The following is a 26,841-nucleotide window of genomic DNA, read 5'->3' on the forward strand; positions in this document are numbered from 1 at the left end:
CTTTTAATTCTACTCTGGATCTTGACACTTATGCCATATAAAAGTGGAATTGGCTGCATGGACCTACCAAAGATTTTGTTAGTGCAAAGGATTTTTGTAACTTTTCCTTTCTGTCCCTCCAAAATAGGAAAAAAATTAAATCTTTCTATTTAACCAGCAGAACCTGGGGCAGAACTGAAGGACAAAGAAGGTCCTTCACCTAAGTTCAGAATCACAACATTTTTGTTGTTGCATATTCAAAGAATTAATTATTTTCTTGTTAGTAATTCTGTGTTTTGAACAAATGAGCAGAGAACAGACAGAAATTGTTTTGAAAGCAATGTAGAAACCAGCCAAGCAAGATAGTTCCTCCATTGGTAAGAGAGAGAGAGTAAAATTTTATTGAAGGACTTTAGAGGATCTCTCTAGAAATAAATGTTTGTGAAAGAAAATACTACCTGAAATAGTACAAGGGAAAGATATAAACAACAGAAGCTTAAATCCTGTTAGCTTAGTATTCTACTCTTTATTACTGCAGGACTTGTTGTAACAGGGCATATGTTATTTTTTTACTGTTAGCATTGACCTATAGTATATTTTCATCTGACAGCTTGATCTTCCCACTGAAGTGAGTATGGAATACTCACAGACTTCACTGGTGGGGTTTCAGCCCTTAATATACCATCTAATGTTTCTGTTAATTAATTATTTCAGAAATTGTGTAACGGAATTTAAACTAAAGTAGCTAAGTACTGGTTTTTTATTACTCTTGCATTGTGGATGCCTTAATGTCATTTTCTGTTAAGTGCATTGAACTTACTGCTGGTCTTTTGCTCTTCTGTTTAGCAGCCTTACTGCAAGCTTAATCTATAATTGCAGTAAACCAGTGGTTCTCAAATTGTGCCCTGTGGATCACTGGGGATTGACAGTGCACTTGCTGGTAATCCACAGCGAGCCTCTGAGCTAGCAGGTACTGGCTTTCCTCCAAGTCCCCATCCAGGTGTTCCTCTGATCAGAACCGTGGAGTGGAGGAGACAGTCCATGCCCTCCATGCCTGTGGGCAATAAAGCATTTCTACTGAGCTCCTCTTCACTCAGTGAAAATGTTTGAGAACCCTGGCACTGAGCATTTGAGTTGCTTGTATTTAGACTGTGTTGCTGCTCCTTAATCATGCATGTTGCCCCTCCATTTCTGTGCAGATTGCAGCCCTACTCCGGAAGAATCTGCCCCAGGTATGTGCATTCATGGCTTCTGCTTCTTCTGAAAACAGCAGGGGTTTGTTCATAGTTAACTGAACAAGTGCCTTGCTTTAAGATGGACCATTTTGAAATGGCAATGCTTTACAACACCACGTGAGTTACCTAAGCTATTGAGAAGTTATTATCTCCTAATAGTGCAGCGGGTATCTGATCATTTTGCATGCCCAGATATGGGAGAGCGCTTGTTCAGGGCTTCTTTGGTTTCTCCAGCTGATGTGTTTTAGCAAACTGATGTAGGTGACAATGGTTTGAGGCCTGTTCCAAATGTCATTGAAGTCTGTGGGAGTCTAATATTTCAGACGTGCCCTTTCACACAGGCTGTTGAACTGGTCTTACTGAATGAGAAGTCGAGCAGAACATGGAAGAGTCAACAAGACTGATGGAAAACCTCTGTTGTGGGTGCACACCAAGTAGTAGTATTGGGGATTGCAAGTCTCATGTTTCAGGACACAGAATTTAGGAGTCTCATCCCAGTGTTAACCTTCTGTTCTTGTCCCTCTGTTATTAATATGAAAAGACTAAAATATCTTTTTAAGGTCTTGGAAGACAGCTGTTTTAATAATGTATTTATTGCTCTAGAGAAGAGAGACCCTTAGGGCGAAAAAAGCAAGAATTTTTCCTGCCTAATGTTACATCCTACAAGCTTTATGTATTTGGTTCTCTTAATAAGACATTAATTTTTGATGAAATAGTCAGTAGTATATAGTCAGCAAAGTTCACTTTGTGAACTCATTGCCTTTCCCAACACCCCTATCTTGTTCCAACCTAATTTGAGACTGGGAGTGCAATTCCTGACTACCGTTAATAACAACTACCATTGACTAAAAAATAAAAGAACACACGTGACACCTCTTTAAAGTAGTTAGCAAAAATAATTTAGAACTTTGCACACTGACACAAAAAGGGTTTGTTTTTTCATGGCGAGAATTTGAAACCAAGAGAATACACAGCACAGAGGATTTTTGCTCAGATGAGTCCCTGCATTATATGTGAATGTTGAAAGAAAAAAACTTACCTAATAATTGCATTATCTTCACCAGTGTACTTTGTGATTACCAAAGATAAACATATCTTTCAAATGAAGTGCTGTCAAACACATTACAGTTTTAAATCTTTGCTGAGTTAGTAACTATATACATGTATGTACATACAGTCAATGAGATGATGATGTGCTGGAAGATATTTTCAGTTCTTGTTATTCTCATTTGCTTACAGAAAAGCTCTTAATAGCAGTAAGAGAAACACTGTTGGTATCATCTGTATTTTGCTTTCTAAGTGTTCACAAGGCCATGTTATGGCATCTGACTAATTTTGAGATAAAATATTTAATAGAATTTAAAAGACAATGTGTGATTCCTTGTCAGTTCTTTTGATGTTTCCTACTTTTTTTTAAGGCAATGACAGAGTCAAACAACTTTCTCTTTGTGTAGTTTGTTAGATTATCCATATACCACATAGAACAAAAGCCAAAAGGTTAGTTCTGTTAATATTACCAGATATGTTTCTGTTAACAGACTTTCAGAATTCCTCTCTTTGGCTGGTTATCATAGGAACACATATTCTGACTCCTAGTTTTGCCTTTGAATCAAAATCCCAAGCAATTTCCTTTCAGGGACTTTCAGTGTTTCATTCATGCAGATTCTGGTCTGTACGTTGCCTTGTTCCTACAGCCAGCTGGGTGGGAGTTGTGTGTGTGCTGTTTGTGAGCTCTGCTGCTTTTAAAAATAAAACATTGTCCTGCCCTTTAAAAAGAGACGAGCTTGAACAACACAGTTTCACTTCTGTGCTTCCTGTGCAGGACCTTCTGGGTCCTTCTTGAACAGAATCCTTCTGGGTCATATCTTGTGTATTTCAGTGGAAGAAAAACTCCAAAGTACTTCCAACAACCTGTATGACTCCCATCTAAATCATTGCGTTTAGTATTTCTTGTAATCTAGCTTAAAGCCTTTAAAACTGCTCAGGAGATAGGAAGCACTTAAAAGAGTACTTGCATTAATTTCTCACCTCACACCTTATTATTCTTAGCTGCAAATAGGAGATGAGCATCATCTTGCCTCACTGAGGTGCAATAAAGATCAATAAGCTGGTGAGGCAGTTGAATGATACACCTATGAGCCTAGAGATTCAAAAGGTGGGATATTTGGCAGGAATCTCATTGACAGAAATGGCTAAGAAGATGGTCCTATTTCTGTAATACAATGAACTCCTTACTGTCTGTCCATGCATGTGCAGTGAAAGGGTTTGTTTGATCATGAACATGCAGTTATATTCACTTCTGTATATAGTTATTCATATTTCTGTTATGATTTCCAAATCAGCTATTGTACAGCCTGTTGTGTGGGCACAAACTCTGGTAACTTTTACATGGTCTGGAAAGTCATAGCAGCTTTACAGAGAAAAATTCTCCATATTTTCCTCATGCAATAACTACACTGTAAGATTACTTAATTATTACAAAGCAGGGAATAACCATACAGCAAAAATAAAATGAGTTCTAAATGTGAATTATTAACAACTTTGACTTGCAACAGGAGGTTTCTTAATGTGTATTTGTTTCAAATAAAGTACTTCCGCTGCTGCTAATTTTTTTTTTTCTTTTAACCAGGTGAATGGAGTGAAGCTCTTTATCCCTTGCTGACCACACTCACTGACTGTGTAGCCATGATGAGCGACAAGGCAAAGAAAGCCATGGTCTTTTTATTAATGCAGGACAGTGCCCCAACAATAGGGCTCTGCCTGAGCCTTCAGTATCGCAGGGATGTTGTCTTCTGCCAGACTGTAAGCAAACAAATATGGATGATTTGATTTCACTTCCACAATTGTTTCTATGAAATATGAAAGATTACTCTTTCCAGAATTTTTAAGATCTCTTCCCAGGTTTGACACTGATTTCCCCTCAAGATTTTCCTCCACAAGCTGTGCTATCCTGTCCTTACTGGTTACTTACTTGCATTTGACAATACATAAATTAGGTGTCCCCTTGGTTATACAATCATTCACTACTGAAAATACAAATTATTCCAGAACTAGTAAAAACATACTGCTGTATTCAGAAACAGCCTTTGCCTTCCAATGCCACTGAGCTAAAGCAAAAGTAAGATGTGAAAAAGGGAGGAAGAAAGGCCTGTGAATAGCAGGTGTACTCCCTCAGTTACCTTTTCTTGTTTTCTTCATTGAGAAACCCAGCAGGACATATGGTACCTAAGAACATAAGTTCACCTATGGGAAGAGAAATTTGTTCTGGGTTTTTTTCTCAGAAGTTCTGTTTCTAGACCTGCTGGCATCTCTTGTGTCAGACACTGACTAGCACGAAGAAAATTTCCACTGCCCACAGAAAAAAAATTTTCTGCCCAAAAAAAAAGTAGTGTCTGCTTTCCTGTGAAATCATTATCTTGCTCATTTGCTTCAAACAGTTTATTTCTTGGACATCATTGGCAGGACTTTTGTTCTATTATTTAGTATCAAAAATGTAAAACAAGTGACAGGATAAGAGGAAATGTCCTCAAGTAGTGCCAGGGCAGATTTAGATTAGATACTAGGAAAAATTTCTTCATGGAAGGGGTTGTTAAGACCTGGAGTGGGTTGCCCTGGAAAGTGGTGGGGTCACCATCCCTGAAGTGTTCAACAAATGTGTGGATATGGCAGTTGAGGACATGGTTTAGAGGTATACGTGGTCGTGATGCTGGGTTGGATTTGGTGATCTTGGAGGTTTTATCCAGCCTTAATGATTCTTTGATTCTGTGATCTCATAGAGATAAAATCAGGGAATCTTCCTATATCAAACCACCTCATAATGCAGATAATTCTTAAATTCAATCCTTTGAATATGTTTACCCATCAGGATTGGAACTGTATTCTCTTCTGTTTAATTCTATGACAAAGTCATACACCTGTGTACATAGTATATGGTTTACATGCCTGGGAAATTCCTTTGTTGACAGTGAATTAAGACTAGAATTAATACTGGATAATAGTACTGACCTTAGTACTAGATCTTCAGGATCTTGTTCTGAATATCTCGTAACACCAGAGTTTAAATCTGCATAATGCAAACAGATTCTGCATTTTTAAGCTTTCTCAAATGTCATTTTTGAAAAACAATAATTTATTCATTCTATCAAAATTCTTGGCCTGGAACTAGCCGTATTGCTTTTCTGTCTAAAACAAAAACAATTCTCTAAGGAGCAACTTCTGTAATTCATAATTTGTAGACCCTACCACAAGGGATTGTGTTCAGAAAACAAAAGGGTGTGAGATCTACAGTAGCCCCATTTTGAGACAGCTTGTGAGAAGAATGCGGCGTGCCCTGAATCGGATTTTATGAATGTTTTGGGTCTTCGTTGATTGGTTGTCTTCAGCTGCAAGGAAAAGAAGATGTTTAAGGGAAAAGAGCATCTGTTTGACAGATTTTACTGCACCTCTTATACATGCTATCATTTTTCTTTGGGGCTAAAGAACCATTTTTATTCTGTATCATTTCATTCTTGTCTGTTTCCTCTCTCACAGCTGACGGCTCTCATTTGTGGTTTCATTATCAAACTGAGGAACTGCCTGCATGATGATGGATTTCTAAGACAGCTGTACACCATTGGCTTGCTGGCACAGTTTGAGAGCCTGCTGAGCACTTATGGTAAAGGCACGGGGCCAGGGGATGGGATTATCTGTTGAGTCAGCAAATTCTGCATTAAATTGACTGCAGCAGGATCTGAGTGTTTGAGACAATCTGCAGCTCAGCTACAAAATGATTTTGAAAACTAAAATGCAAAACTAGATTATAGCTGAAGTAATGAATTATCTAACAACTCTGAATTTCTTCACACTTCCTTGTATTGCTTCTGAAAGATTATGTGTACTTCTTTTACAAGAGAATGTCAAAGTAGAAAAAGAAAGTCTTAAAGAAAGACTAAAATGTATCACAGTGGTCTTTGGGGTTTTTTTCAGAAAATAAGTAGATGAAAATTCTGGTAATCTGGAAAAAACTGTGCCCAAAATACACTCTTGGAATTTTCTTGTAACTTCTGTAGTCTTGAAGCACAATGTGAGACTGAAGAGAGAATATAAAAAGGGAAAGTACTTCACTTGGAAGTGTTTCACTCTTGGGTCTCAAAAGCTGTCTGGATGCTGGTTAGGGAATGCTTTACCAGATAAATCCAGAATACCTTGTAGCTGCTCCAGTGCAAAGGATATCATGGCTCTGACAATGCTGAGAAGTACTTACAAACTTTACCTAACTTTGAAAATCAGCATATAAAATACTTAAAGATCAGTAGTCTGGACTGCTCTAGATAACTGGTGTTTTCTAAAGTTGCTGAACTCTAAAAATCAGCCATGACATTGTCTGTAGGTCAAGGGGACGGTTTGGGCTGCAGCACCACTTCATCTGTGGAACTTCTTCATGGAGTGATGGCCTGGTGTTTGTCATCAAACTGACAAAGGGAAGTTGTGCATAATAAGTAATTACAATTTACTTTTTCCTCTTGGATTTAGGTGAGGAGCTGGCAATGCTGGAGGACATGAGTTTGGGAATCATGGACTTGAGGAATGTAACCTTTAAAGTAACTCAGGCTACATCAAATACATCTACTGACATGCTGCCAGTCATCACTGGAAATCGGTAAAGAACAATAAATATACTTTATTCTGGATGAGTGGGAACATGCTAAAATTTGGCTTTTTCTACCCAAGTTGTAGAAGAACTGCAGTATTAATGAGCAGAGCAAAATCAGCTATTGCAAGGAAATTGGCAGATCTGGTTTGAATGTCTGTGAGGATATAAACAATATAAGCAACATTACAGGTTGCTGCTGTTTTTGAACTAGATTTTCTGACTAGAAGCAAGTTCTGGAAGTTCCTTAGAGTCAGTTTTGACTGATGGTTGCTTTTTAATGGTTATATTATGTTCTAGGTGTTATCCCCCTTTAGATAAATAACACATTCTTGGAACATAGCTTTTTGATTCTTATGTCTAACAGCTGTTTATTTCTTTTCAGTGATGGATTTAATGTGAGGATCCCTCTGCCAAGCGCCTTGTTTGATTTGTTGCCACGCGAGATTCAAAGTGGAATGTTACTGAGGGTTCAGCCTGTTCTTTTCAACGTGGGAATCAATGAGCAGCAAACCCTAGCAGAGAAGTAGGTATCCAGTCAGGCAAGCTCAGCCTTACTGGCAGTTCAGCAGTTAAACTACACTGCTGTGGAATTACACTCTGGCATAACTAGCAGTGTTTCAGTTTCGCCAATACATGAACATGGGAACACTGTTCTAAAAGAATCTGCCAAATGCCAAACAAAAGGAGGTCCTTCTTTATGTGCAACATATTTATGAAGCTCCTTGCCTCATGGGTTTGAGAGTAGTGTGGGTTTATGTGGTTCAGATGTGAATCTGGAAAATTTACAATGGGAGATCTATCAAGGGCTATTTAGCACACAGGTACTCCTTGTGACTTAAGACCTCTGTGAGTGACAGATCACTAGAGGCTGAGATCATTCTGGGTATTGCTGTATGTTTGCTTTCTTGGTTTTGCACTCTCCCTGTGACTCCCTCTCCTGGTCACTGTCAAAATTCAGGATAATGGGCAAGGTGCACCTCTGTTTTAACATACCCTTGCAGTATTTATGTAATGCAACACTGCTGTTGTAAAGCTGAAAAACAGAATTATGTAATTATATTTTTTTGGAAAACTGTTCTGTTCTGGAAGAGCCAGCAGATTCCCTCTGCTATGGCCACATCCTGTAAAGAGTACATTGACAGAATACTGCTCCAACAGAGCACTCCAGTGAAGCCAGGCACATGCATTTTGTGACAGCAGCCTCGGTACTGGGCTGGAGTGTGCACTGTGGTGGCGGACAATGAGAAAAAGTCTAACAAAAGCATTCCAGCAATTGCTGTTATCCTCTGTTGCCTGCAAAGGAAGCCCAAGATGACTAACAGAGTTACAGATGTCAGCACTCTGTGTGCACATCTGTGTATGTAGATATATTTAGATGAGATGAATCGTGGTGTTGTTGACAATATTTATTGCATTCGTGGTTTCTTAGTCCTAGATCCATATTTTTCATTTACATACCTGCTGTCAACATTCTCAGTCCTATCTACTGATGTTATAGTTGTTATTATTAGTTTATGAACTAAACTAATAAATCCACTATTGAAAGTCTAAATTTAGATAAAATAATTTGCAGGTAGGAATTTAATATTGAAAGTGAGACATGAAAGCCAGAGAAATAAATTACAACTGTAATTGCAATTAATTAAATACTATTTTCTACAAGATTTTTCTTGCACCTTCCTTCTCTTTTGTCCTCTCATACCCATATATTTACTTTCACTGTAATGAATCATTACAACAGTTCTCTGTTACACTTCACCTGGCATTTGAATGGTTATGGCACTGCTGGGATGAATCTTTAAACTGTTTTTTGGCAGGCATATTGCCAAGTGCAGTTGTTTCAAAGAAAAAGAGAAACATCTTACCTTGGACTTAATTGTTTCTTTCTTCTATTAAAGGTTTGGAGACACCTCACTGCAAGAAATAATTAACATGGAAAGCTTAGTGCGGTTGAATTCATATTTTGAGCAGTTCAAGGAAGTTTTGCCTGATGATTGTAAGTAGTTTGTAATTAGTGACAGATTTGCTTGAATAGCACAATTCAGGCTGATTTTTTTCATTTATTTGCTCTATGTTGGTTTTCTAAATGTTGATGATACACCAGCATTAGTAACCTCCAAGAAATGATACAACTCTGTGTAATACTTAAGTACTAATTGGTGTGGATTCAAGAGGTTTAAAGGTCAGACTGATTAACTTCCCTTTTTAAGGTTACTTTTACATCCAAGTGGCACTATGTACTGTATAATTATCCAGTTAGTCAGTGAGATTGTTGTAAGGTAAAGGTGTAAAAGGGATGGGTTCTAGCAGCAGTACTTTTATGTGCAGTTTTTGGTATGCTCGCTGCACTTTCAATAAAACCTGCAGAGAGAGAAGCTGCCAGTTTTTAGGAACTGTCACTTCCCTTTGTTTTTCCTTTGGCATTTCCCTATAATTGTTGAATCTGCAGCCAGCAACAGAGAGCCTGGAAGAGAGACAAAAGCTACATGCTTAAATTTTACTGATTTTCTTTTTTTTTACTGGTTAATTTCTTGCTTGTTACTGCTTGGGATTTTTTTTGAGAAGGCAATGGCATGTGTTATTTACATGTGACCACAAAAATGGTGAAAATTCATCAACTCATTATTATTACAATCAAACCTTTTGTAAGGTTATTTCATGTGCCCTACAGTTGCAATTTCATTCCAGAAATACAAGTGCAATGACATGCAACAGGACAGTAAGAATTCTGTCTTTTAAAGTGTGTTATTGCATGTTCAGTTACCCTGAATTTTTTTTGATGCAGCTGAGGTCAGAACCTGCTTCCCTCCATCCAGGCATTCATAATGCTGCATAATATATACTCTGGAGTGTTAGTTTCAAAATTTATTTTTTTTGTTGTATAATAGTCTAGCATCAGATTATCTTCTACAATTCAAAAATTAATCCGTTTAAAATTAATTTTGTTCATACCTTGGTCTAGTATTTTATAATAGTAATTTCCATTCAACTCCTTCCTGTCCCCTTTAATTTTATTTTTTTTTTTACTTCAGTCTCTTCCCTCTTCCCCAAACCACTTATGTTTGAATCATCTTTCAGCTTTTGCCTTTTTTTTCTCCTGAAAGTCTGAAAGTTGTGGTGATATTTAGGATATACAAAATGAAGTGTACTTTTCTGTGAACCCTTATCAAGGGAGAATAGCATTTTATATTTAACTGCAAACCAGCTGATTATGTCCAGTAATGTAGTCTGTGGTAGGTAGAGGCAAAAGGAAAAACAAACATCATTTTAGGGGACAAAGGTCCCAGTGAAGTATCTGCTGGCAGATTGCAGCAAGTGTTTCCTTCAGGAGCAGTACACAAGAAAAGTTGATTCCTTATCCACTGTTCATGTCCCTGTGTTCTTAATTCTAAACTCTGCAGAATTTCTAAGAAATTAATTAGTCTTAACTTCACTAGCTCCTTGTCCTTGTTCTGTTCGCTCTCCTTGTCTTTAGAAAGAGGCCTGTACCCTCCTTTTGTTTACCTAGGTATTACTTTCTAGGTGTAGAGCTCAAGCAGACCAGACCAGGACAGGCACAGTAGTGTTAATTATAGAATAGAAATGTAGAATTGTCTAGGTTGGAAAATATCTTTAAGATCATTAAGTTCAACTGTTTCCGCAGCACTGCCAAGTCCACCCCTAAACCATCTCCTCAAGTGCCCCTTCTCCACATTTTTTAAATACCTCCAGGGATGCTGACTCAACCACTTCCCTGAGCAGCCTGTTCCAGTGCTTGACAACCCTTTCAGTGAAGAAACCCAACATCCAATCTAAATCTCCCCTGGTGCAGCCTGAGGCCTTTTTCTCTTTTTCTGTCACTGGTTGCCTGGGGAAAGACCCTCCCTGGCTTTCAGGTGGTCATAGAGAGCGATAAGGTCCCCCTGAGCCTCCTTTCCTCCAGTCTAAACAGCCCCAGCTCCTTCAGCTGCTTCTCATAAGACTTGTGCTCCACACCCTTCACCAGCTCTGTTGCCCTTCCCTAGACACCATTGAGGTTTCAGCACCTCGATGTCCTTCTTTAGTGAGTGGCCCAGAACTGGACACAGCATTTGAGGTGTGGCCTTCCCAGTGCTGAGTCCAGGGGGACAATCCCTGCCCTGATCCTGCTGGCCACACTACTGCTGCTATAGGCCAGGGTGCCACTGGCCTTCTTGGCCACCTGGGCACACACTGTTCAGCTGCTCTGGACCAGCATCCCCAGGTCCTTTTCTACCAGAAGCTTCCAAGCCACTCTGTCCCCAGCCTGTAGCACTGCCTGGGGTTGTTTTGACCCAGGGGCAAGACCTAGCACTTGCTCGTGCTGGACCCCATAAAAGTGGCCTTGGCTGATTGATCCAGCCTGTCCAGATCCCTCTGTAGAGCTTTCCTGACCTCCAGTAGATCAGCACTCCTGCCCAGCTTGGTGCCATTTGCCACTGACTGAGGGTGCACTGGAGCCTCTCCTCCAGACTGATAAAGATTTCAAGCAGGACTGACTGCAGAACTGAGTCCTGGGGAGCCACACTGGTGACCAGCCACCAGCTGGATGTAGCACCCTTCACCAGCACTCCGTGGGCCTGGCCATCCAGTTGGGTTTTTGACCTAGTGAAAAGTATGTCACACTAAGCCATGAGCAGACAGTCCAGGAGAATGCTGTGGGAAGCAGCATTAAAAGCTTTGCTAAAGTTCAGGTAAATATTGTCCACGGCCTTCCCTCATCTACTGAGTGGGCCACATTCCTGTAGGAGATCATGTCTACCATACTATTTGCCACGAGAATTAGGCCTAAAATAAAACCTCATATGTCACTCAGATAGGATTCTTTTTGTCACAGTGTCATCTCTTATAGTGCATACCTCTGTATTTATTCAGTCACAACTTTAGTTGGTGTTCTCCATGCTTATTCCGTTAAAAAAAAAAAAGAAACAACAAAAAAGACAACTCGTTGAATACTTGAATACTTGTAATTGATTGTCTGGAGTATCTTGCTACATATGTGAGAGATGATGTGCAGCAATTTGAACACAGAAGATGAGTACTGAAGGTACTCTGAAAAATTTCAACTACTTTATTTCCACTTAGTAAAATATTAATAAACAGATCATGACAATATGGTGTCCTGTCGGTGTTTCTTGTAACTGAAAGCTGACCAGCTTGCAAATTTAAAATAGGAAATGTGAGCAGAATATAAAAAAATTTCAGTTTCTCTGAAGTCATGCATGTGATCCTGTCACCTCTGTTGCACACAAACCAAAATCCTATACCAATCTTGCTCCCTTTGTTCATTCTCTTATTATGCTGCTATTAGATTCTGAGTCCCTGAAGTTTTAAATAACTGGAATTTATATTTCCAACTGAATTTAATTCAGCTTGAATTTATTTTGTTGATGGTAGTAAGTCAGAACTTGAATAATTTTCTAGTTTCAAGAAAAATGTGTTGCAACAGGCACATAGAAACACTTTGTAAAAGATCTATTGAATATAGATGAATAAGTGGAGTTGGTTTTGTTTGTTTCGTAGGTCTACCTCGATCTCGTAGTCAGACGTGCCTGCCTGAACTGTTAAGATTTCTGGGACAAAATGTACATGCGAGGAAAAACAAGAACGTTGATATCCTTTGGCAAGCTGCTGAGGTATTTATTCATCTAAGCGTATCTGCATAGTTCACCTGATTTTCTGTATGCATATGTATTTGCCCCTTTTTTTATTACTGATACATTTGAATTTCTTCTTTTAATTGCATGTAGCTGCTGGGCTAGACCTTCTCTATCATGAGGAGATAATATGTATTTTTCATATCAGAATTTTCCCCTCAACTCATACAATGAAGTTCTGCTCTCTCAAACATGCCAAACTTTGACATTTGACAAAGCCCTACACAACATTTGTGTCTCTCTAAGGGGGAGTACAGGTGTTTTCTGTACTTCTGCATGTAGAAGGAGTGATGGATTGTCTGTCTCATTTCTAGATATGCCGCAGACTTAACGGTGTTCGATTTACGAGCTGTAAAAGTGCCAAGGATAGGACTGCCATGTCCATCACCCTGGAGCAGTGTTTGATCCTACAGCATGAACATGGAATGGCTCCACAGGTCTTCACTCAGGCTCTGGAGTGTATGAGGAGGTAAGAGTTTGACCACATCACTTATTCCTAGATAAGGAACCATGCAAACTGCAGAGGAGTGGTGGTCTCTGTTTCCATCAAAAGAAAAAAAAAATAAACTAAAGTCAGGAAACTGTAGATTCATCCCTCCCATGCATGTGAGTTGCATATGCTAAAGCTGATTCTCACCAGATTTAAATCAGATGGGCTTGAATTTTCAGTAGAAAATGAAGAATTCTCAGACAAGCATGTAAAAATATGTTTCCTGTTAATGCTGAGCTTATGGAACAGGAAACTGGTGCTTTTTTGAAAGTTGTTTAATGACTTTACCTGACCTGTCATAGCACTAGGTTTCTTAGTTCTAGATCAGGGAGATTACTCAGGGATGACTTGTCTTTTGTTCTTTGAAACACAGACACCTGCAGTTTGCACTGGTTTGCCACATGTATTTTAGCAGTGAAACACTGCTCACTGGGTGAAATGTCAGTATGAGTGTTTCACACTACAGCAATCAAATTTCATCACAACATGTCAGTGTGCTGTTGTCGTATCAATATAATGATGTTCTGTATTCTGAAGCAGCAGAGATGTTTGCAGAATTAAGTACTGTACTTAAAAAAAATAATAAAATCTGTTTACTGTTGTTCAATGCCTTGTTTCAAGCACTGCTGGAAAACTCCGTAAGTCACATACCAAAAGAAAGGATAAGAAATCTAGCTTTAGTCTTTATCAATGTAGTTCAACAATGCTGTTCAGTCCTGTTTTTCAACATTCACTCTTATTGAATGTACTGTACTGTGTGTCTTTTCACCAAATTCTCTAGAGTGTTCAATTCTCTTATCCTTTCTGTATGTTTTTGCTGTTTGACCCTTTCTTACTCTTCAGTTACCTTGAAGAAAAATGTCTCATATAATCACACTTGCAGCCTCTAACACTAGTAATTTGGGGGTTTATATGTACATCTAGTTGGGTAGCACTGAACTTTTTTATTTTTATTTTTTTGCTGCACTTTTTGCTACATTGTCACAGACTTAGTACACTACGCAGTGCACTCAGAAACTACTTAACCTAAAGATTAGAAACAAAACTTGAAACAGCTTTGTGAAGGAGAATTTACTAACTTAAAATGGACTAAGTGGTTTTCAAATATCTTTATTTAAATTATACAGCTTGTTGACATAGACATCTGAAACTGTTATACAGTTTCCTAATTGTGTATTTAATAAGAATAATCCCAACTAGGAAAAATACTGGGAATCTTGTTACTTTCTTCAAATTCTTTTCTGGGTCACTGGGTTTTTTTTAATGCAATCATGGACACAATAGAGAGAGGTTAATAATAACATTTGGTCCTTCAGTCTACCAATTTAATATAACACAGGATCAGATGAAATATTGACCCAAGAAAAATACTGCTTTGTGTTGACTATTTGTGTTTCATTATCAGCAATATTGAAAGAGGGCAAATTTCATCAAAACCTTTGGCTTGAGTGTTCTACCAACATCAGGGACTTGCTCTGGCAGGTGAAGGACATGGCTCTTTCTTCTGTTAAATCTGACTAAGAGAGATTGTGCAGGACAAATACTGACTAGACTAGAAGGAAAACCAAGATTAGACCGTTCTTCAAGCCCATCACTCTTCCTCACATCTTATTGCTCTTTGTGATAGGTGGTTGTGTTTTTTAAAATTATTTGTCAATTCTACTCATGAACAATGGCGCAGAATTAATAAAGTTTAATGAGAGAGATAGGATTATGGAACAAATATGTAGGAGTCCAACTCCACCAAATCTCATTCCAGCCTGAACAGTTTGATTTGACCTTGATGACAGACACAGGATAAGAAAGGGTAGCAAATTTTACCCAAATTGCTTCCATGGCATTCAGAAAACTTGGGTTTTGTTCTTTTAACTTGAATCTTTTATTTAACTATTTATTTAACTATTGGAAAAAGAGCGTTTGGCTCATTCTTAAAGACTTTTGAAGTTTCTGAGGCATTTGGAAGGACAGGGAAGAAGTACAAATAATTTGTGAGACTCAAAGTATTTAGTCTCTTCTGTACTGACACCTTCCCAAAGAAGAAAAATGTCCTTGCTTATACCATTCTTGAAAAAATTAAGAAAACATCATCTTCTCCCATGCGATGTTGGTCTTCAGAGGACTTAGTTCCCTCTTACTTGTCCTCAGGGACTTCCCTTCTTTCCTAGTCTTATGATAATTATGTATCTGTGATAACTGTGTTCAGTGAGCAGGGACATCAGGGAGAAAACATGGAGTGTTCTTCTAGATTCTTGTAGAAATTTACAGATACAAGTTTGTGGCTTTCACCTTAGAAACAAATACACTGTTAGAATAAACTAATTTTCTGTAGATAAGTTACAGCTTTTCCAGTCCTAAATCAAACACACAGTAACTCCCAGCTCACAAATAGTAAAATCATGATGATAAGTCTGCAAATCCAAGCTAAGAGGACATGGCTACCTGACCAGTAAAGGCAGAACAAGATTCAAAGTCCAGGTGGTTCAGGTAGCCTCTTCCATCTGCAGCCCACGCTTCTCACTAGATCTTTGACTCCCTGCACTCCTTCCTGCCAGGTTCCTGTCCTGTCAGAAATGTCAGTGGAGCTCTTTGTGGGAATATGCTCTAGGGCAGTTTCAGTCAAGATCATCTGGGTAGCAAAATCCTTTACATGTTTCAAGTAGCCCAGCTCATTTTCATTAAAGGAATTAGGAAGGTGAAACATAAGCAATTTAGCAACAGAGAAGAACCATCTCTGATGGGGGCTCTTGAAAAGCAGTTGGAAACGAGGTGAAGAAAATCACCATGGTGCTGACTGAAAAGATTACATAATAAAGTCCTAGGAGTCATGTTTGGGTATGACCACTACTGCAATTAAACAGCTATAATAAAAAGCTTGGTTGGATTTCTTCTCTGATTGATATGCTTTAAGAATAAAATCATATTGAGTTGAACTAGACCACGTGGTAGATGTCCACCCAGCTGCTCACTACCTTCCTCCAACAGGACAGGGGGAAAAAATATGTGAAAAAGCTTATGGGTTGAGATAAAGACAGTGAGATCTCTTGCCAGTTACTGGTACAGGACTGACAAAACAGACTAAGACAATTTTTTATTTATTCCCAGTGGATTGGGGTTGCTAAGAAATAAAGATGAAAATTAAAAACCTTGCCCTCCGTTTCCCTTCTTGTCCTTAGCCAAAGTATTCCACTGCTTCTTTCTCAGCTCTTTTACCTCCTCCCCATGCTGAGCAATGCACAACAGACGTGGAACAGGGATTTGCAGTCAGTCCATAATAGGTCTCCTCTGCTCCTTCCTCCTTGCACTCATCCTCCACTCCAGTGTGGGTCGTTCCCATGGGCTGCAGTCCTTCAGGATGAACCTGCTCCTGCATGGGTTCTCCATAGTTTTCAGTTTCCTTCAGTAAATATTTATCTGCTGCTCTATGGGACCTCCATGGCTATAATGTTCCTCTCCATGACTGCAAGGGAAACTGCTTCAGCTCTTTCTCCTCTCCTTCCCTGACTCTGCTCATAGGGCTTTTTCTCAGATCTCTTCCCATCGCTCTTCACTGCCATGCAGTGCTTTGCCTTTTCTCACACACTCCTTCCCTGAGGCACCAGCATGGCTGAGGGCCCAGCTGTGCCAGCAGTGGGTCACTGAAGCTGGCTGGAACCAGCAGTGTCCAGCATGGGTAGCCCCAGCCTCTCCTCACAGAGAGAATTCTCATATGCAAGCTAAATTAGAAGGGAAGTTTCTGTGTCTCCTAACCCTAGTCCTCTTCTAGAGGTAGTCTGCTGATGAATCTTTTGATTTAAGACACTGTACAATTTGGTATATTTGATATTTCCAAAAGGTGACTTTTCACCCCTTGGAGGGAAGCATCTACATGGGCCAACAGTGACAAGGAAAGCACTTTCCAGCTCTTGCCTCCATTCCCACCATATGTGTCTGTGTATACGTCTTCGTGTAAAATTGAGTAGCATGATACTAATTTGTAATGGTGGAGATGTGGCATGTGATGCTCATAATGCTAATTTAGCATTTTTAGCCTTCCTTCTTTCCCATTGTTTTACATTTTATCTATATTCTAAAACACTTCCTCCAGACTTTTTCACTGAGCCTGTATCCACCACTTTCCAGTAAGCACTAGGTTTCCACTGGCTGATTCTCCTGATCACTCACACACATACACACACACTCTCCCCTCTCCCCTCTGTTACAAAGGATAATTGAGATTTGTAGGCATCACAGATTCAATCTGCCCTTGTCCACTGTAGGCACCAGGAGTGAAAACATCTTCATCACCAATTTGGATCAAATCCAAATCAGAAATACAGTTGGTTTAGTTCCCTGTCCACCTAATTCCATTTAGCTTGATGTGTCACCAGCATCTGAATGCTCTTTTTTACCACTTCCAGGGTGTATCTGATTTCTTGCAGGACACTGATGCTTACATAACCCTGCTACACAGGGGCTTATAGATGGTTTTTATAGATGGTTTGTTATGGATGGAGCAAGTGCACAAGCACTTAACAGCATCAGGCTTACAGACTGTGTTTAGAATCACAGAATCATAGAGTTGAAAGGGACCTTGAAGATGATCTAGTTTCAACACCCCTGCCATGGACAGGGACGCATTCAATTAGACCAGATTGATCAAACTGCCATTCAGCCTGGCCTTGAACACTCCCAGGGATGAGCATCCGTGGCTGTCTCATCATCTTTACCAGGAGTAAAGAATTTTTTCCTTACATCTAATCTAAACCTGTTCTCTTTCACTTTGAACTTATTCCCCCTTGTCCTGTCACTACATGCTCTTGCAAATAGTCTTTCTCCCTCTTTCTTGTATGCTCCCTTCTGGTACTGTAAGGTTGCAATTTGGTCACCCCTAAGCCGTCTCTTTTCCAGGCTGAACAATCCAAATTCTCTCAGCCTCTGCTTGTAGGAGAGGTGTTCTATCCCTCTGTTCATCTTGGTCATTTAGTTGTTGTTTTGTGAACTAAAAATAGAGTTGTGGTGCTCAGGGTATAAGAGTGATCCAAAATTAAGGACCACATGACAAAGTGTACCAGGCTACCTGAGGAGTTGTTCTTCACTGTAGCCTTTGGTGCTCAATGTAAGAAGTGGAATACACAATGAGATGGGCTTTGCAGCATGTCTTCAGAAAAATGCCTATTGGTATACCCTTGAATTCATGTCTAAGCAGAAAAATAGGTGGGTGGTTTGTTTTCTTTTTTTATTAATGTGTTGGATAGGTAGTTAAGAGGTTAAATTAAATCACTGCAGCCCATGGAAAGATGTTTGAAAGGGTCAAATACTACAATGGTTATTCATGTTCAGCTTGCTTTTCAGAGCTCCACTTCTTTGCAGCATGCCAACGCATGGCAGAGCAGCATGGGGTATTATTGCTTTGTAACCTGAAAGAATGAACATGGAAAACCATTAATGTTCAACCTACATGTGTTTATTTTCACTAGACTACAGTACTTCTTTCTTATTTTTCTCTTTTATTCTCTTTCCCTCTCCTTATTTCTATAATTATACTGATACATATTTTTGAGATGTTTTTCCACTCTTTCTTTACTTCATCTTCTGGTTTTGTTGTGCGTTCTTCCATGTTTTCTCATTTTCCTGACCACCTTGTGTTGCCATCTCTTTTTATCCATTCATTTGCATGTCCGTCTTCCTTTCTGTTTTATTTTCCCTCTTCCCAAACTTCTTCCTTTTCACAGCATTGGAACACGGGAGATAGTCACCCAGAAGAACTTGAGTGGCTTGGTGCCCATCCGAGATTTCAGACTAGATCCCAGCCTCCTCTACTCTATTCCTTTATTAGCTCTCAGCCCCAATTTACTGATTGTGTGGCTGTTTCTGAGCATAGCATACCTGGTGGCCAGATTACGTTGCAAGTGAAGATAGAGTTCAAAAACAAAAAAGAAAAAAGAAAAAAAAAACCAACAAAACCCACAAAAAAACCAAAAAAGTGCTTGAATGTGTATTGCCACTTGGTACCTGCTGGACAAAGGAATGTGTCATAGCATTGTCTGCCAAGAATTATTATTATGCCTTACAATTTTACGTTTCTATTGTACTAAACTGTAAATATACATCAAATTATTTTATCAAAAAGAATTGTATTGAAACTTTAAATTATTGTTCTGCTTTCAGTGCTTGTAACATAGTTTGACATTGGCCTGTTACCTCGTTACTTTAGCCGGCCTGAAGATCTCTTACCAAATACAGTTTTGTGTTACTTGTTTCATGTATTCCAGAGAAAGGAACTCTGTCTGAAAAGAATTTATATCTTTTTTGTATATTTAAGGTGTATGCTAATCTTGCCTTTCATTTTTATGAGGTATGAAGAGAAAAATTTAAACATGGGTGGGGTTTATAAGAAATTGTAAGAAATTTATTTAAAGAAGCAACAAATTTATACCTTAATTTCAAAGCATAATATCCAAATTACATTACTGAACAGTTTGTAGAACCATAGTCTTGTTCCTTTCTCATGGTTAAGTATATTCTAGTAGGCTAGAAAATACTCAGAAAACAACTTGCAGTGTGCTGCATGCAGAATTATTTCATTCTATTTGTAGATCTGCAGTTTGCAATGTATTAAAGACATGAAGAGAATGACTTGTGGTTAGGAAGGGGATGTGACTGGCATTAGCCTGCTAATGAGCCATTATCTATTTTAGGTGCTCTGTTATAGAATTTATTGTGAAATAGGGCCATTGTAGAAGTTAAAGATAATGGTCTTAAATTTTCAGGCAAGAAGAGGGAGGTATCAGTTAACTCCTTTAGTAGGTGGGTTTCAGGTTTTCCACTGGGCTTTATTTTAATTTCATTAGACTAAATATTACTGTTACTTCCATTTTTAAGCGTTGCACAGCTTTAATAAATTATGATGCTGATAGTGACTTAGTGATAAGCGAGTGATGGTAAGTTAACATTTATTTAAGTGGTGAGAATAAAGTGGCTTCCTAGTTTAGTCATGCAGAGTAAGTGCAGATTAAATTTGATCATCATTTATATATAACATCAAACTAGGGGAGGCCTATTTAAATGGAAAGATTTTGTTGATGCTGTGGTCTGGCAGAGCTTTTCAATAGCAATAGCTGATAAAAAAAAAACAAAAACCTAACCTCATTTAATGTAGTTTGATAAATTCATAAAGGGTTTTACTTCGCTTGGTGCCTGAGATGACATTGGGCTTCTGAGGAGAACTAGTACTGTGATTTGTATTTTCTACTATTATTAACTTGCTCAAAAAATATAGGTAGCTTTAGCTTTTATTATAAATTTTAATGGAATTGAGAGCTGCTGAGAGAAGTATGCTGAAATATAAAACCAAAAAAGCACAGTTAGAAAAAAAAATCAGAATTAAATCCTAAATTTGGATTTAATTGTTCTAACTAAAAAAAAAAATAAGTGTGTGTGGTTATATTTGTGTCTTCATGAAATCAGACTGTACAGTACACTATCTCTTAATATTTTTCCTCACTATTCTTCCAATTTTGTTTTAAAAAGGCAAACAAAAAAAAACCAACAAAAAACCAACAAAACAAACCACCACAAAGACATATATGTTTATATATCTATATCTATCTATATATATAAGGCACGTATCCTATTTTTACTTGCAATGTTTCAGTACATCCTTACTGCTGTTGAGGTTTATCCTGATATGGTGGTTTGGGACACATCCATGTGCTGTGCTGGTATCTGATGCTTCTGTGTCTCCATAGAAATCATCTGTTCTTTATGGTTAGCACTGGTTTGTTTGCTGTGGATGCCCCACTCAACATTTTTACAGAGTCAGGTTGGACATAGCCTTGATCTTGCAATGTGTTGAGTGTCCTGGGTTCAGTCTACCCAGATGTGAAAGTAACTTTAGATTGACAGGGTATCCTGAGTTGGAAGGGATCCACAAGCATCAAGGATCAGATCCTGGCTTGGCACAGGACAGCCACAGGTATCCCCCCATGTGCCTGAGAGCTCTGTCCAAATACTTCTTGCTCTCTGGCAGACTTGGGGCCATAAACACTTCCCTGGGCAGCCTGTTCCAGTGTCCAGCCACACTCTGGTGGCAGGCATATTCACTGAACTCCCTGAGAATATCAATACTTCATATTAAAGTATGAAGGTGCTGCTCATGATTACTACTAGGGTTGCAGAAAGACCACCTTAAAACAGTTTAGAATGAAAGCCCAGGCTTTTTGAAAACAATGTAGATTTTTTTCTTTTCTTCTTAAACTTTGATGGGGACAAGTTTTTTGGGTTTTTTTTCCCTTTTGGAGCCTGGCCTGTGCTTTTATCAAGGCATTCAGATTTAAGATGCAGTAGTGCATCCTGCTTATGTGCTTCCAAGAGAAGGAAGACGACGTGAAATCTGGGAAATGAATCCTTGTCACTTATCTGCACCATGAGGGACACGTGCAATAACCAGATGCAGTGAAATGTGTTATGAAGAGAATGATTCACTTTGCAGTTAAAATGCTCACCTAGCATCACATATTTGCTAGTTAAACTTACTGCTTTTATTAGTAGTCTGAAGTATGATTTGTGCAAACTTTTGATGTATCTATTTGGCTGCAAGAGCCATCGGGGGAGTTTTGTGAAACACAAACCAGTGCCAGTGAAACAAGTGTCACCACAGATGATCCATTCTATAAACGGCAAGCACAGAATGTGCTCCAGAGACAAATTTCAAACTTAGTTAAACTGTTCCTTAAAAAAAAAAAAAAAAAAAAAAAGAAGAGGCTGTATTTTATGAAGTTAAACTAGGTGTTACATACAGAATACAGTTACAGCCAGTTTCATGAACCAAAATTAGAAGAACGGTGAGGTCTGTAAGAGCATGAGAGCTTTCAAACTGAACCAGAATCCAAACCCTCCTTTTGAATCAGATGATCTCAGCTTAACCTGGTAGATGCTGCAGCCATCTCCAAGGCAGGACTAATGTGGTATTTCCACTGTAAGATGCTGTACTGTACACTTTGCCGTGAAGGTCTAGTATTCGTTGTTTAGGTTCCAGTCCTCAATCAGGGAAAGACATTCTCCTGCAAGCCTAAATTGATTTATAATATATATTTAAAAGATAGTGCTTCCTCTTTGTATGTCTGTTTTTTGGATATAATCAAAGGAACTCTGAATTAGATTTACAAGTGTAAAGAAGCCTTATAACTGGAGTAGTTTTCTATTGTAGCACAGAACCTCTTTGTAATGTGGGACAGTTGCACCAAAACATTGGGTGAAAATTAAATTCTGCACAGCTTTGTTTTTTTGGGGTGATGACTGTCAATGCAGCCAGTCTTTTTTGCACTGCTATTTCATGATTAGGAATTTTTTTTAGATTGTGTTGGTTTTCACGTCCATTTATGCATGCAGAGATAACTGGAAAGTCATACATTATTTTTGTATCAGCTCTAATCTTTAAGTAAGTACTTATAATACTGACATGCAGGGAATAATAAAATTACTTTAAAGCTCTTATAGACAGATCAGCAGGTTTTGGTTTTCAGCTTTATGTGTTAATAAACTAGCAGAACTGCTTTTAAGCAATCCCTTGGGATCCCTTGTGCAGTGGATGGCATGTGAACTCCACAACAGTGTACCTTGAAATACATGAAACCGACGTGAAAGAACCTTTTCAGTAGATGTGCTGCTGCTTTCTAGAAATGCAAAACTAGCAATCAGACATAGCTTGTGTCCATTCTGTGTGCTTCTTACCAGCATTGTATGATAAGTCATCTCTTTTAATATTTGCAGTGGCAAATTAATTAAACGCTCATTCAATATAACCAACTTTATTTTAAAGCTATAAAATAACCAGTTCATTTCATCTTAGTTTAAGTCTTTTTTCTTTTTTTTTTCCCCTTTTACTGCTGTCATTTTTTGTGCTTGTTTTTTTTCCCCAGTGAGGGTTGTCGCCGAGAAAATACAATGAAGAATGTTGGATGTCGCAAGTATGCATTTAATTCCCTGCAACTGAAGGCTTTCCCAAAGTATTACAGGCCTCCAGAAGGAACTTATGGAAAAGTTGAAACATAAGCATACTATGTCCTTTAATTGCTGTTCCATTAAAACATGTGGATACACTCTAGATTAACACATGGTTTTGTCATCCAGAAGAGATAAATAACCTTTTTGTACGTTTCGCTAGGTCATACAGAGCATGTTACCGAATTGGAATCTATAGTAACAGTTATTCTGACACCTTAGCTTGAGAATAGTGTGATGACTCTCTGCCCGTTTCAATAGCCTTCAGTGTATGTAAGATGAGCAGATATTGTGCTACTTAATTATTACCTATATGCAAATAGCTAGGTACCTCCTGGATGGGCAAGGACTCTAGGATCGGCATTTAGGCAGCTGTTTCCATAACATCTTTTTATACTGAGTTGATTTGAGATTGAGCTTTTCCTAAACTTTTTAAAACTGAGAGTAAAAGTCAAAACTTGTAAATAAAAAGGATCCTAGACAGTTTAGTAACTGTAGAACATTGTTACAATCAATAAAAGGGGGTTTAATGGGAAAAAAAAATCAGCACAATAAGAGTCAGGAAAAAGAATTGTTTTACTGTATATAGGATGCCATCTTCATGTATGAAATTAACAATATATAGAAGGCCAGACATGTGAGGTGCGGTTTATAACTCTGTTCAAACAAAACAACTTCCTGTCATCTTTGGCAGGTAAGGCCTTGGGCACACAACTGATTTTAAAAAGTACTTCAGAAACATCATGATGCTTAACTATTAATGCCAGCAAACAGTTCCCCCCCATGCCCTTCCCCACTCTAAGACAAGTGCAGCAAGCAAATAGCTGATGTTGCACATGACATTTTCAGTACATTCCATGGTGTTGTACATTAATTAACGCATTTTTGCCCATGGTTTTTTTATGTCACTTCTGGATTGTAAGCATTAGTATCTCGGGGTGTTACATTATTTTGGTCAGCGTGCGATTTTTCTGTGTCGGTTTTGTACGTCATTACAAAAATGCTCAAAGTGCCCAGTGCATCCCCCTTGCTCCAAATTCCAAACTGGTTTCTGTTTACCTTTGCATTTCACCTGTTGAGAATCCTGGTGGGCAGAAGTGTGAGCGGTGTCAGGGTGTTTCTGAGGAAGGTAGCAATGCCCTGTGATGACAGAGGGGAACTGCTCAGTGCTACTGCTTGTGCCTGAGAACCACGGGTGGGTTCTAGCTTATGACAAAGGTGGTCAGTTGGATAGCATTTGATAAAAAAAAGTTCAACAGATCTCCTCCAAAATAATCTCCCAAAGAACGCCTTCGAAGCTAAGATAGCATTTTAAAAAGCAGCTAAACATTCATTTCCAAATTTTAACAAGATCCAGTAATCTCTAGCTAGATTCATTCATTACACTGTCCTTTCCTTCTTGGTTTCTAAGGATCTAAGTTTTAGAATAGAAAAAAATCTGCCCATTTATTCTTGTGGGAGTAGCAACAGCCAGGTAAGTATATGGCTGTTTTCTGATTTCTTTCTCCCTCTCACTGATGTTTGTCTGTGCTGTCACTGCTCTATCAATCAGCCATGTTCATTCTGCTCCCATGTAGGTTTGGGGGTTACAGGTCCAGCAGTTTTTGCATTTTGCTTTTTGCAGTTTAACACTGAGCAGCATGTCTCTAAGCCAGGTCAGAGAGTTCTGCTGAACTAGGCTGTTACCATTATTTCAGACTCTTTAGGATAACAAAACATGGAACTCCGTGCAAAAAAAATGTATTGTAGAACCTACCCCAGGTCTGAACGAATCATCTATAGTAGAACAGTCCCTTGGAAATGTTACAAACCCTGTTTGACAAATAATAAATGTTGATTCTGTTTTATTTTTTGCTAATAAGTAAACAAATATACGATAAAAAAATTTTCAATGGAATCTCTTTAGACATGTTACTCCATTAGTTCTGCTCAGCCTTCAGTCCCTGGCCCATTATTAAATGCTACTTTATTTTTGTATAAACTATGCTCTTTATATCCCTCTGTTTTTATGAGTTGATAATTTTATTTTGTATATTTCAAACATAGTTAATTTTAAGTCCTGTATTGTTTCACTAAAAATCTTGCGATGTTCAGCTTCAGAAGGAAATAACAAATGTCTCTTGTAGCAATTAGCAGCGCCACCCTCTTAGATGGTGGCCAACAATCGTTAGGCCTGCTATAGAGCTTAGCAATCCTTTATTTATTTTGTATGGCAATGTAATCTGAAGAAGTTGCTGAATTTTGTCTGCGCGTGGCGGAGCCGCGGCGCCGCGCGGTTGTGCCCGGGGTGCTGAGCTGGCCTGGGCACGGCACTGCCAGGACGGGCACGGCTCCGGCTCCTCCCGAGGGCAGCGCCGACTGCGAGGGCTCCAGCGGCTCTTCCAGAGAAAACTGTGATGTGTGAAATCCACATGGGACCCTCACAAGGGGGAAGGGAGCTTTTCTGTTGCACAGGAGAGGCGAATCTAAGGATTACTGTAAAATGAAGTTCTGTCTAATGTTCCTTTTTTGAGTACATTTTTTAAATTATAAAACATACAAAGGTAAAAGAAGAAAACTGTTGCCAAGTATGTTCTGTGTATGTTCTGTGAAAGTACCTACAGCACAGTTGCCTTTTTTTCATTTATACGTGTAAAATTATTGTATAATATGACACAGTTTTGTCCCAACACGACTGTATTTGCCAAGCTTTGTGCATTGAAATATTTTTATTTATTTGGTTTTGGGCAGTATTAATATATCATAAACATATGGCTACTGTTTTATATATTCTAGTTCATCCAATCCATGTATGCTGTAAATGTGCTAGTCTTTAGGATGAAAACCAATAAAGAACTGACAAGAATAACGATGGTGGCTTACTTTTAATGCTTTCGTGGTAAGTGAAAATAAACACTTTCAGGCTCCTTGACTTTTGATACACTTTCATCTGTTGGAGAACATATAAAGCCAAGTTGTGTAGGGAGACATTTTACACAGATGTGCAAGTCAGGAAGTAGTTACTTCTAACCCCTGCTAGAGAACAGCTGCTACCAATTTTCTGTAGCTAAGTGAGGCACCAGCTTGTCCCACATGCTACACATTGTGCAGCAGCAGTTAAATAAAGAAGTGACACAAGGTATTTTTCTTCCTTAATTTTATCTGCTTTCTCTGTGAATATTCTGTGAGAGCTTCCTGAGTTTTCTTCTCAGTTCTTTCACTTTTCCTTCCGTTAGCAGAATTTTTCTCTACTGCTTCCCATTGTGCCAACTCATCCCTCCAGCAGCTTTAGCAGTTGGGCTGCTTTTCAACAGGGACAGGTTATCCTTGTTGATGGTCATTTTGATTTCAAATTAAATAAAGTTTATATAATAGTGTAATAGACAATAATTCAGAACATTCTGATTTCTGTAATATACAAAGAATAGAACACAAAAACATAATTATGTTTCCACTGGGAGTTTGAGAGCTGCCAAACAGAATTTTCTTTGTGTGAAAGAGGGCTGAAGAGCATTGGTGGAGCTCACTGAATTAGTGAGCTTTTAGTTATATAAAAGGAAAAACAATAGAAGATAAAAACCCACACTGCTTTCATTCAAAATGCAGAAGAAGAAGATGCTTGACAGGTAGGAATTCCTGAATTGCAAATGCAAAATGCATCTGCATATATGCACATATATATCTCCAGGTTTCAAAATTTCTAATTAGTGTTTAAAAAGTATCTACCAGTTATTAATCTTACTTTTAAAATGTGGGGTGTTTAAAAAATGGTTGAAAATCTGACATCTTTAAAAGGCATTCTGGGCTGTCAGGAAGCTTCACGTGTTTGCAGCTGGTGAATGTTTCTCTGTAAGGATTGCTCCATTTGGCACCCACAGTGACCGTGAGCCT

At 38.6% G+C, this 26,841-nt stretch overlaps 1 protein-coding gene across 50 annotated transcripts in view; it reads left to right on the forward strand.

The window, feature by feature from the left end:
* The window catches only part of INPP4A (inositol polyphosphate-4-phosphatase type I A), a 108,441-nt gene extending 82,622 nt beyond the window's left edge, over positions 1–25,819 (forward strand). For 20 of the 50 annotated variants that reach the window (XM_086880511.1, XM_086880532.1, XM_086880526.1 and 17 more), the window contains 9 exons: positions 1,179–1,211; positions 3,844–4,016; positions 5,745–5,868; positions 6,726–6,852; positions 7,229–7,369; positions 8,745–8,842; positions 12,367–12,479; positions 12,815–12,969; positions 22,890–25,819. In XM_086880511.1, the coding sequence (XP_086736637.1) occupies positions 1,179–1,211; positions 3,844–4,016; positions 5,745–5,868; positions 6,726–6,852; positions 7,229–7,369; positions 8,745–8,842; positions 12,367–12,479; positions 12,815–12,969; positions 22,890–23,022 (1,097 nt within the window). In that variant the 3' untranslated portion in view covers positions 23,023–25,819. Of the gene's footprint in view, positions 1–1,178; positions 1,212–3,843; positions 4,017–5,744; positions 5,869–6,725; positions 6,853–7,228; positions 7,370–8,744; positions 8,843–12,366; positions 12,480–12,814; positions 12,970–18,701; positions 18,976–22,889 lie in introns of those variants that run through there. The other 30 variants (XM_086880500.1, XM_086880503.1, XM_086880508.1 and 27 more) reach the window with 4 other exon arrangements.
* Positions 25,820–26,841: the final 1,022 nt, after the last annotated feature.

The sequence above is a fragment of the Cyanistes caeruleus genome, chromosome 3 (genome assembly GCF_971803275.1).
Source record: "Cyanistes caeruleus chromosome 3, bCyaCae1.hap1.1, whole genome shotgun sequence".
Lineage (NCBI taxonomy): Eukaryota > Metazoa > Chordata > Aves > Passeriformes > Paridae > Cyanistes > Cyanistes caeruleus.